Source organism: Melanerpes formicivorus, unplaced genomic scaffold, assembly GCF_026170545.1.
Source record: "Melanerpes formicivorus ecotype bairdi unplaced genomic scaffold, bMelFor1.0.p_v2 SCAF_11, whole genome shotgun sequence".
In the NCBI taxonomy this organism is placed as follows: Eukaryota; Metazoa; Chordata; class Aves; order Piciformes; family Picidae; genus Melanerpes; species Melanerpes formicivorus.
In genome coordinates, this window is record NW_027142363.1 from 3,662,418 (window position 1) to 3,674,970 (window position 12,553).

General features: G+C 39.4%; 1 protein-coding gene across 2 annotated transcripts in view; it reads left to right on the top strand.

The window, feature by feature from the left end:
• ROBO1 (roundabout guidance receptor 1) overlaps positions 1–12,553 on the top strand; it is a 633,792-nt gene that overhangs the window by 542,782 nt on the left and 78,457 nt on the right. For both annotated transcript variants that reach the window (XM_068144423.1, XM_068144425.1), the window contains 2 exons: positions 2,730–2,868; positions 4,210–4,337. In XM_068144423.1, coding sequence (XP_068000524.1) covers positions 2,730–2,868; positions 4,210–4,337 — 267 coding nt within the window. The remainder of the gene's footprint in view (positions 1–2,729; positions 2,869–4,209; positions 4,338–12,553) is intronic.

Genomic DNA, 12,553 nt, shown 5'->3' on the forward strand with positions numbered 1-12,553 from the left:
CTTCCAAATCTGTACCATTCTGTGTTTCAGCAAATGGGTGTCATGATTCCAAATCATGGTGTGGACTGCTGTGTGATCTAGACTGGAAAATATTCCTTGTGGCTGAACACTTGTAAGAGGGTTTCATAGTTTCATAGTTTCATTCAGGGTTGGAAGGGACCACAAGGATCATCTAGTTCCAACCCCCCTGCCACGGGCAGGGACACCCCACACTAGATCAGCCTGGCCAGAGCCTCATCCAGCCTGCTCTTAAACACCCCCAGGGACAGGGCCTCGACCACCTCCCTGGACAACCCATTCCAGGGTTTCACCACTCTCATGGTGAAGAACCTCCTCCTCACATCTAGCCTGAATCTCCCCACCTCCAGCTTCATTCCATTCCCCCTAGTCCTATCACTACCTGATATCCTGAGAAGTCCTTCCCCAGCCTTCCTGTAGGCCCCCTTCAGATACTGGAAGGTTTCATTTCAGAGAGAAGTCTATCTTTGCCTTTTTCATCGTGTTTTCCCTTCAAACATAATTATGATTTTCAGCACAGGAAAACTAGTCAGGTTTTCTTTTCAAACAGGACAATAAAGTTCTGAATGTCTTCTCAGACAGTGTCCAGAAATGTTTAGTACAACTTACTGTTTCAACTCAGGCCTTAGATCTGCGTGAAAAAGCATGAGCTGACTTCATGCATTAAAATCTTTCAACATGAATCTTCTTCTTATGGGGTTTGGTCATTTAGAGGTTGAACTTCTGCTTTTAGGTGTCTGCTTTAGATCAGAGGAAGGATTGCATGTCAGAAACTGTTTACAAAGTTCCAAAGTGATCCCTGCTAAGCTTTCTATCTATTTACTAAATAATCATGTGACAAAGACAGAAACTTAAATCAATGCTGATTTCCCTTGTCCCTTTAGGCAATGAGTAAGAGTGTTATGAATGGGCAGACAAAAGCTTTTGAACCATTACTCTTCCTTTAGGAAACTGATCTAGAGAACCTTGTACCTCTTGTGGGTTTTGCTGTTGTGCAGCAGTCCTGGTCTTGCCAGATCAGTCCTTTGTTGTGGTTGGGGTTTCTTTTTGTTTGTTTGGGGGTTTATTTTGTTGTTAGTGGTTGGTTGGGGGTTTTGGTTTGGTTTTGCTTTTATATAATTCACAGTTAGATTCACATCTGTAGGTACTTGTTTTATTTCTCACTTCTTGTATATGAACTGAGGCTTGAACTGACACCTGATCAATTTATTATTTCATCTATCTCCCTAACATTGAAAGCAAAAGGTAGGTTTTCTACAGCAGAAGTCACTAGCTGGTCTGGACATCCTTAAGAGTAAAGGGAAGCTGTTCTACAGGGTTTTATTTCTATTCAGTTCATATTTCTATTTTAGCCATTTTGGAACCATTTAGTAAGATTTTGTAATACCAAATCTCTCTCTATCTTTATCTGCAAAGTAAAGTAATATCTGGAAGCACCTTTTCCAAATGAGAATGCAATACACTAAGAATATGCTGTACACTCCTTAACCTTCTGTCTGGTGTTTTTTGTACTACTATGAGAAGTGTGTGGCATATTTTTGGGTATTCACACCTCCTAACTGTGCCATTGACTTCAGATTCTTTCAGTTCCAGGGAGATGATATTTATATCTTTAATATGTACAAGCCAAGACATGTAGCTGCCTTCTCAACTCCCTCAGAACTTTCACAGGTTTATAGGCAAAAAGGTCATCTGCCTTAGGCAAAGGAACTTGCCAAGCACTCTACTGTTAAATAATCTCTGTTTTATGGCCACCCTGTTGTTATCTGGTGCTGCCTTTCTAGATGGGTAATTCTTCCTGGAGTATCCCAGAATCTGTTCAGCAGCTCTTTTCTTCCTCTTCAGTGTCCAAACCTCACTGCACTCTAGCCTGGTATGGAACTACAAAACTATGAATAGCAAAACACTACAAAGCTTAATGCCCTGTTACAGGTAGAAAGGCAGCTAGTAGCTGAGTTGCCAGAATAGCACAGGCTGTACCAAGATCCTGTTTGATTTCAGAAAGCCTGAGGAAAAAAATATGCAGCAATTAATCTGACTCTGGTGAGACAGAGCTTGAGTCCTCTGTATCAGGTACATCATTACATGTAGAGCATTGGGATGGTTTTTGGTTTGTTTTATTTTACCTGTGCTATTGAAAGAAAATGGCATCTTTCTAATGTAGCATTGGAAATGATTGCATCAAACACTAGCTGCTGGTGCTGCCTCCAAACTTGATAAGGATACTGTGCTAGGCCTTACTTAGCCTTCAAATTTAGAGGCACTATTGATTCAGAACCTTCAGAGAGATAACATTCAGCTTTCTGTCTCTTTGAAGCAGTGCAGCAGATGCATGGTCAATTGTCTGAGTCCTTGCAGCACACCTTCTGTCTGAGGATCTATGTATATTTAGGTTTTCTGTGTAGGTTGTGTTTTTCATGAGCTACATTAGCTGTGGCAATGATACATAAGAATAAAGGAAGTCTGTGCTTGGATCCTGAGCTGCTGTTGACAGAGTCTGCATCCTGTGCTGAGGTTAGCAGTGATGGCCACCTCCAGGGCTTACATATCTTCTCCTGGAGCTAGGAGTGAGAGGAGCAGCAGCAGAGGCATCTCTGTCGGATTATGTTACCCTGCTCCCCCTGTTCTAACCAGGCACAGCTCACAGAAAATGGCACTTTGGGCACAAAACTACTGCTCTAATCTCATTTTTTTCATTTTTTTCCTGTTAGAGAGACCATCTTTTGTGAAGAGACCAAGTAATTTGGCTGTAACTGTGGATGATAGTGCAGAGTTCAAGTGCGAGGCGAGAGGTGACCCAGTCCCTACAGTAAGATGGCGGAAAGATGATGGGGAATTGCCAAAAGCAAGGTGCAGTACCTGGAGCTACCTATTTTTGACATCCAGTGTGGTATATGATATAACCATCCAGCATTTGACATCTTGAATGGAAAAAACGTGGGTTGATGTACTAAGACACTTCCAAATACCATAGAGCTGTATCTGAAATTGCAATTTATGATGAAGCTTATGAACTCAAGCTTGTGTTATGACAACCCATGCTGTACAACAGAAAATAACATGCATGCAGTCTGAAATGCCTGCTACAGAGTCATCTAAAAGTTCTTCTGTAATGACTGAAACTTCTGGAGAATGTATAACAAATAGTACACAGTAGATTACAATGTCAAGAAGTGTACATTTTATTTGCCATTGATACAAAATGTAGTCTGGTCATGTAGAAAGCTGCCTAGGTTATGTGTGGTTGTGTTGCTAGGCTTCCAATTAGCTTTTGGTTTTGATTTGGTTTGGGGATTGGTTGTTTTTTTGTTGTTTATGTTGGTTGGTTTGGTTTTGTTGTTTTCTTTTTGTTTGGTTTGGAGGGTTTTTTTTTTGGGGGTGGGTGTTGGGGTTTTGTTTGTTTAGTTTGGTTTTGTCTTTGCTTCGGTTTTTATTCTGTCACTGCTTTAATTTGGACAAAAAATAACCCACCTTCTTAAAATGAAATGCATTCTGTGATTGATAGGTAGATTGTTTGTTTACTTTGAGTTCTGAATGATCAGTTAAAAATGTGTTAGGGGAGGGAATTGAAAGAAAAAACCCTGTAGCAGATACTTCTGGCCAACCCAATCCAGCTTCATCTATGGCTTTAATACAAACTATAGCATTTTTAAGAGAAAAATCTACTTCCCATAAAGTGAAACACACTGACAAAGAAGATAAGAAAGATAATGAATGGAGAGGAAAGGCCACAATGTCCTTTAAAAAAAATTATCAAATGAATCATGATTTATCTTGACTTTCAATCAATTCTCATCTTCTTGTAATTCGGTGAGGGTTTTTTTCGACCCCATTAAAAGTCCTTCATTCAGATAGAAATAATGTACAGACACTAATTATCACATTTGCTTGTTGAAGACTACTAACAATTAAACCCTTCTGTTTGAACTTTACAGCTGTATTACACCAGTGAAATTCTGGTGTCAGTAAAACTGCCTCACGCTGGTTTTCAACGCTGGTTTTGGATATATTTTGCCTTTTAAACTCTTTTTGCATTTTCAATTTATCAGGATTTGTACATGTTTTTATTTCCAATGGAAATGTAGGCATAAAAATATTTGAGAGCAAGCCCACCATCTTTTTTACCCCTTACAGAAACTGTTCAAAGTTCTATTATTCCTATTCATTGTTTATTGCTATGTATATTTAAAGATATGAAATCCGTGATGATCATACCCTGAAAATCCGGAAAGTTATGGCAGGAGACATGGGCTCCTACACCTGTGTTGCAGAAAACATGGTTGGAAAAGCAGAAGCATCAGCAACTCTAACAGTTCAAGGTAAGAATGTTTATTTACAGAGTCCTCCAATCCAGAATAAAGTCGATGGGTTTCCCATGGAGTTTTACAGAGTTGCTATGAACATATTGGCTGAATCTGTGTACAGCTGTTAGACTTGCATCTTGTGCAGGAGCTCTGATGTGTTGTGAGGTAAAGTTCAAATATATCAGTTTGGTTTGAATTGTGTTTTCACATGTAAGATTTATCTGTAAGCAATCTCTATGGCACTGGGATGGGGAATGGAATACATTTTCAGCTTCACTGTGATCAGAATCATGTCGCTTACAACCTTCATGTCTGAAACTCTGACAGGAAGGGGAAGCCGGTGTTGCTAAACTACATTGTTTTAACTCATAGAGTTGTGAGCTGAAAATGTCTTCCAATTTTTTTTTCAGTGAAATATAATAAAGAAGCAGCAAATGATGAATCTGTTTCTGTATCTTTTAATAGGCTAACCCAGACCACTGGCATTCCTGTTTCTTTTTCATTATAAAAGCGTATCACAGCACTACTGTTTCTTTGTAAGGTAAAAAATTCAGTGGAACTGGGTGAACTAATATGTGTAAAAATCCTTCATTGCCTTTATATACACAATCCAGATGTTCACTGCCCAGATAATCCCTCTCTTCCTCTCCTGGCTTGCAAACAGGCAATGATGTCATCCTGATGCTTTTTTCTAAGCACTGATGGTCTTTCTGTCCTTTTCTCTGTTCAGTGGGAGTTACTCATTATGGAGTTCTGGGAAATATGGGCTTAAAATCATTTGATTTGGTAACAGGCCTCTATTGTGACACATTTACCGTAATAGGAAAGGTCTTGCCCTCAACCTGCACTCCTTTTTCCACCAGAAACATTGGGTGTCTCTAACATCTGTAGATGTTAAGAAAATAAGAATTCTTCTGTTGAAGCTCCCATAAAACCAAGAATTTTGAGATGTTCTGTTTTATTAGTCACCATGATGTTTATATAGAAAACTGATGCCTTATGTTTGCAAAACAACCAGCTCTCATGCTCGGTGTTTTAGAGTAGAAGATTAACACACAAACACTAAGCTTATTTGAAAGACACAAATATTTTTCAATGGCCATTTGTTCTGAAGGTGATGTCTTATATCATCTGTTAATCTTGTAATATGTTAATATTAAGTAAATGTGTAGAATAGAATAGAATAGAATAGACCAGACCAGACCAGACCAGATTGGAAAAGACCACCGAGATCATCGAGTCCAACCTATTGTCCAACACCATCTGATCAACTAAACCATGGCACCAAGCACCCCATCCAGTCTCTTCCTAAACACCTCCAGTGATGGTGACTTCACCACCTCCCTGGGCAGCACATTCCAGTTATGTTTCTGGAAATAAGATATTAGTAGCCCTAATCCTTTGTAGTGTTATTCAGAATCATAAACACTTGTTATCCCATTTAAGTTAACAGTGCTACTTGGATATAAAATGACATAAGGTGTAGGTGTTAGAGATCTAGAGTGAGGTCTTTTGAATTTTGGTAATAAAATGGTACTTACAAGTAGCATGATCATGTCTTGATTCAGCAAGATCTTTTTTAATGTACTTCTATTACACAGTACATATGTATGTTGTATCAGCTTTGGTCTCTGAATATTGTTAAGGGTTACTTTCTTTCCCATTGTGAATTGATTACCTCCTGAGCCATTTGTCTGTACTAGTGTCTAGAATTGATTGATGTGAGAAACTATAATGTATAAGGCACATTTCTATATGGGAATATAGTAGTTATAATCAAAATCCATTTATTAGAGTATCCAGAGGACCGAGTTCTGTCGAAAGGAGTTCCTTTAGAGCACAGGCATTTCCATTAGTATTTTTTTCACATTTTCCCCTCTTTTTCTTCCTTCTCTTCTTCCTCATCCCCCTCCTCTACCCATGTTTAAAACCTTTTCTTTTCTTTTTTCCCCCCAAAGTGTTACTTTTAGACTGCACTCTCTGTGACTAAGGAGTTAGATTTGATCTTGTTTCAGTGCTAAGGTGACATTGTTCTGACTGTTCAGCACACACAGCTCTCTGAGGACTGGTTTTGCTTTTTTCTTGCGGGTAGTACTTCTGGTTGATTTCAGGAAAGAAAATGACAAGTCTTTTCTGCCCTTCTAGTAATTGTTACATGAACTGTTGACTGTGGGGTTTAATAAATGTGTGTTCTGCTATGCCAAGTAGAGTTATTTCAGTTACATATTTATGAGCAGAGGTGTATGTTGCAAATCGTGGCCTTGGAAGGTACAGCTGCCACCATGCAGGCTTGCTAAATTCAGCAAAGGACAGAGAGGGCTTTTTGCTTGGTTCCTCTGGGATTGTTGTTAGTTTTTTTCTTTTTTATCTTCTCCTAGGAGTTTGTTTTGGATTTCCTCCCCTCACTATCTCAGTAATAGGCTTTAGTGTTTTCATATCAGTCTAAATGGCAAAGAAAGAATACAGAAGTTGTTAATGGTCACCCCAGAATGTTTGTGGCCATGTTAGAAGAGGGCAGCAATCATCTGTCAAGTGTCCACAGAGTGGAACCACTGCCCCAAACACAACATAGCACACAGTAGAAAGGCTTGTAGGCAGTGGAACAATGCTTGGGCCTTAGGGTTGGTAGCAATGCTAAGCAGAGGACATATATTCTTCCATACTCACCACTTTTCAGGCCTCAAGCACTGTGAATGATGTGTATGTTCTGCACTCTACAGGGTTATCTGGAGTGTTAAAAAGTGGAGCGTGCAACACTGGGGCTAATTGAGATACCTCGGTGTCGGGGATGTGTTGATGAAACATGTCCAGTAGCTAACCTGGTGTCTGAGCGGAGAGCTGCCCTGGATCTGGCTGTCTTACTAGCTCCAGGTCAGCTCTGACCCTATTTAATCTAGCAGATTTTGGAGTGCATAGTGCATGCCCTACAGGTGCTCCTTGTCTCAGCAAAGCTGCACAGTGCTGCTACCTCTGAGCTAGGCAAATGGGCCAAGTCTGTCTGTGAATTAGGAACTGTCAGCTTGTATAGTTCAACTATATATAACAGGATTCTAACTGTAGAAAATACGAAAGAGGGGAAGGAATATCAATGCCAATTTGATGTTATTCTGATTACTGTAATCACTGTTTCCCTTTATACTGACTCCTAACTTTGAGGGTTATAAACGTTTCCTATATAAACTACAGATGTTTTATTTTTACTGCACTTTCAGTTATGTTCTGAAACAAATTGAGAGCTCTGTATTGACACAGAAGTTTTAACCATTCACTTAGCCATTTACTGTTGGAGCTTAAAAGCATTTCCATCCTTGAAACAGTCAAGTTTTCTCCTTGGAAAATGAAATAGTTCAGAGGATGTAATCCTGCTGTTTGCATTTTCCTAAATTTAGAGTGTCTCAGCCCACTGTTTTCATTTTGCAGCAATGTCTAGTGCATATGAAAGCATTCAGAGACGTTACTAAATACATGTGGAAGCACTGCACTCAGGAGGTGATTAATTATTGAATAAATGCCTCAGTCAATACAAACTGCCAGGAAGCAGCCCAAAATACAATACATTATATTTCTCCAATACTTTATATTTTACCCAGTATCTGATCTGCTTCAGGAAAGGGAAACAATGACCAAAAGTACATCTCTGGAACCAGTGGATTTCTCTCTTGCCCTAGCACTGAGCAAGTTTGAGATATTATTGTGCAGGTATTTAATATACATGCTTTTCATGTCTTTGTGGAAATTTCTATTATGTGATTGGTTTAGTTTTATGCCTCGAAGCAGAACTGTAGAAATGGGATTATATATTTGGTTATTGTGTGTATAATTGAAGCCCATGGTCCTGAGACACACAAAATGACCAAAACTGCATGCCTCACAATTTTAGTTCTAACAGCATAATAGTTTTACCATTAATGTAAATGGCAGTGGGACTTCAACAATCTGCATATTGCACATTTAATCATAAAAATGTTCTAAGTGAATCTAACAACAAAAGGTTTTGCATATTTCCCCCGATGTTCATTTGCTTCACTCCCATTTGCAGTACTTAATTAGACCTTTTTAGCATCCCATTTTATAAAAAGTGCCTATTTTATCCTGAAATGACCTTTTCTCTGATACAAGCAGAAATTATGGCTCCAGTGGAAGTCATGACACGTAGCTGGCTTAGAACCATTATAGCAATGGCAGTACGGTTGCTACTCTGAAGGAGTTGAGAGAAACACGTTAAGTATCTCAGTTGACTTGAGAAGTTCATAAGAAAAACACCAGCGCTGCAGCTGTTGGTGTCTATTGGTTGGTCTCCAGCATGTTGGTAGTGAACAACACTCATCAGGCATGGAGTTTTTCTTAACACTTCTTCCTCAAGCAGTGGCTGTGAAGAAGCTCCCAACACTTGCTGCAGCGCCCTGCCTTATGTGCATCTAAACATGCAGCAGCTGTGACTGAATTGTAACGTGTAAATTTTGCTGCTTGCAGGCACAATGCATTCAGTGTTATCAGTTTGGCAGCAACAAAGAGGAATTCCTGTGGAAATTACACTGACCAATCCATATTTTATTGGGGTGAACTTTGATATCAAGGATTTTGGTCTTATGACGTCATGAATTTGGGGGTTAAAAGAGCTTGTGTGGATAGTGAGCGGAACTTCTGATAAGAGCCTTCTGGCTGTCATTTTGCTCTACTAATTAACTGACAAGGAATTTTAATCTGAAAAGGTGGCATATGCTTCAGATCTGGAATTTCCTCCTCCTTCCACCCCCTCTTTGTATGAAGTACCTTCAAGGCATGTTGTAAAAAAGCATCTATTTGATAAGGCTTCTGGGTAGGGCTGAGAATACCACCCGGAATGAAAAGGAATAGGATTTGCTCTTTTATCTGTCAGATACCATAGAAAGGTTTCCACTGCGTCAGGCTGCCGGTACACATTATAAGCACACTGCAAGTGTAATTGCTTTAGAGGCATCTGAGACACCTCTGTTAAAATAACAAAGAGAGAATTCGAATTTTTATGGGGTTACACAAAGGCTATTGAGGTATATCATAGTTATTATGAGTTGCAGTGAACACCTTACAGTATCATGGGTGAATTTAACCACCTGAACTTTAAAACTAGGATCTGAATTGAAATCTCAACTTGTCTACATGGTCTGTCTTAAAGTCAATATATCTCGTCCCGAAATGACTAATTTTAGGCCATATTCTGTCTTCAATCCCCATGAAAGGGGAAGGAGGAGCAGCAATTGTCCTATGAACTACAGGATTTTTGTATGTAATAAGCATTCTGCAGGATGAACGAGGGAAACCATCTCTTGTGATTTGTGTAGCTTAAAGAGACAGCCCTTTCCCCCCTTAACGACTGCTGTAAACTGTGACAGCATTTCAGATTTCTGTCAAGGATCTAAGGAGTTTGACTGCTTCTGTTTCTGGTGAAAGAATATAAATCTTAACAGTTAATGAGAAGGAACTATCTGAAGAAGAGATTAGTACCCTGAAGGTGCTTGTTCTACTCATGGAAGTGATGAACAGTATGATACCTGAAGTGTGTCTAAAATACAGGTAAAAGAAGGAATCAGTAAATATTTCAGTTGCTTCACATCTGTGTAACCTTTTAATAAAGAACTGCTTCTACAGGCTTTAAATTTTCAATGGAGATTTCTTATACTTACGTAGAATCTCACAACAGTGATTGCCATTGCTCACAGGGAAGTAACACTTAGCAGCTTTTGAGAGCACCTCCAGCAATTTATCACTTTGAGACAAGGACTTGAGGCAGATGTTTCTGAGCAAGTAGAGCAGGAGGAGTCCAAATAAGTTGGGGAAACATTACTATAAAAATAAGCTGAAGCTAGAGACTTTATCCTGCTGAAAGGTTTTTATTTACTGTAAAGTTCCTTACAATTCTACCTTTCAATCTCATATTGCAGAGAATTGAAAAAAAAGTAGATTTGGAAAACTTGAACTCTAATTTATTATTCACTGTTACAGACTGCTGGGTGATTGCTATTCTAGAGATAAGATTTCAATAATTCTGCCTTTGGAACAAACAAAGTAGAATTTTACTACAGACTGCTGAGTTTGCAGATTTGGGGGTTTATGAATAAAATTCAGTAGAGCACAAAGAATAACAATTGTCATGAGTTGTGTTGATAAGACTGAAGGATGGGGTGCCAGCCAGAGGGATGTGGACAGGCTGGAGATGTGGGCTGGTCCTGCTTGCCTGGGAGAAGAGACCAGCCCCCTCCTGGCTATGACCTCCCTTCAGGTAGTTGTAGAGAGCAAGAAGGTCTCCCCTGAGCCTCCTCTTCTCCAGGCTAAGCAACCCCAGAAATGTTGTATGTTGTAGGTTTTTCTGTCTGCAGTTGAAATGTGTTAACATGTCATGGTTACCTTCCTGATGATATTATTCAATCGTAAATTCAGGCATTGGTGTCCCATGTGTAAACTTGGGTTGTCTCTATGTGGGCATGTGGTGTCCCCATGAAAAGAAGTCCAGTCATTTGAAATAGTATCTGTTTCTACTGGCAGTGATTTCTACTGAGTATTGAATGCTCAAAGTGGCATTTTTAATGCTCAATAGTTACAGCACTGTAAAAAATTATTATCCTTCCATTTTAGTGAGTTTGGTATCCATTGATCATGGGGCTTTGGCCATATTTCACATACAGCTTGAAATTATCATAAGGAGGTTGCTATGGATTTCAAGTACTTCTCTCCAAAAAGAAAACTGTGCTGTCATAAACAGCTGGGGGAAAAATCCCACACTGCTTCCTTTTCAGCACTATTATCTTTTACTGCAAGTTTAAAGAAAAAAGAAAAGGCCATAGGAAACTTGTAGGAATTCTTCAGATAGCATTCAGCTATCATCATCTTTTTATACTTCTGCACAGCTTACTTAAAATTAATCTCTTTTTTCACTCTTTTAAAAGGCTTTTGTATAAATATTTGTAGCCATGGCTACTTAGATTGCAGAAGTGCCCAAGATTATCTGTTCTTTTTAAACACAGGGGAAGACAACCCTTCTCCAAAAAGAGAAGCCTGGGAAACAGAACTCCATAGTTTACTGCAGTACTCTGGTTTCTAAATAGACAGAATTAGAGTTGTCTGAAGTGTCCTCTCTAAATTGTATTTGGTTTATAGGATGGTTTAGTATGACCAAGAGCAAGGAGGGGTGAGGGGAGACTAGAAGAGGAACTTCTGGAAGACCTTCAATACCTCTCTCTGTGTCTTATAACTCCCCATATATCAGATTTATCTTTTCAGCTCAAGGCAGATGACAGGATATATAAATGTCTTAAACTGCCTACTACATGTATTAACCTGAGAAGTGCTACCTATTAAAACCATACTACAAGGTCTATTTTTATATCATAGATAGATTCGTCGTATCCTGTAGAAGGGGAGATTATGAAGTTTCTTATTTTGTAGCTAGGATCAGGAAAATCAGTTGCAAATCAAAAAATCTCGTGTAAGTACATTTTACACAGTGTTCCCTTCCCACAAATTTTAGCAGTTCCTCCCCCACAGACACATGCAGACACATGCACACTTGTGCAAACCTTTTCATCTCGACTTTTCAGTGTTTTAAAGGGAGGATTCGTTAGCCTGTTGTGAAGCAGACATTAAGATAACGTAGTTCCATGACCAAGACACGGCTGAGACAGAGCCAGATTTTACTGCCCAGCCCTGGCATTTAAAGTTGAGGAGGGAAATTCTTCTCAGCTGAAATTAAATGTCAAAATGGCCAGAAATCCTCAAGGGGTCCATGTCTAGCTCTTGAAAACAGAAGAGCACCCAAGCAAGAAGTCTGAGTCATGTGCAGATCTCATGCTATCAGCAAAGGGTGGCATTTAAGCTGCCAAAGAAGGAGAGACGCTTAGTAACATTTTAATGCAGTAATAAAACCAACAAATTGCTTGTTTCTCTGACCACAGAGCTGAGAACAGATACCTCCCTTCTTCCTGCAGTAGAGAGAGTTGCTGGGTTTGAATCTATGGCATTTTAAGTTGATCTCTAAAATTAGTTCTGAACTTGATGTTGAAATGCCATGCTTGCATGTGTTGTGACATAAGTGTTTAGGTACGTGTTTCAAAGCTGTATCCACACCTGTGTCTGTCCCTGGTGCATGCATGTACCAGCTCTAAATGCACTTGCACTTTCAAGGGTCTTTTTGTACTGTCAGCACCAAGGAATGATGCTTGCCTTTCTTCATTGTTGGATCACTTCTAGAGCATGTT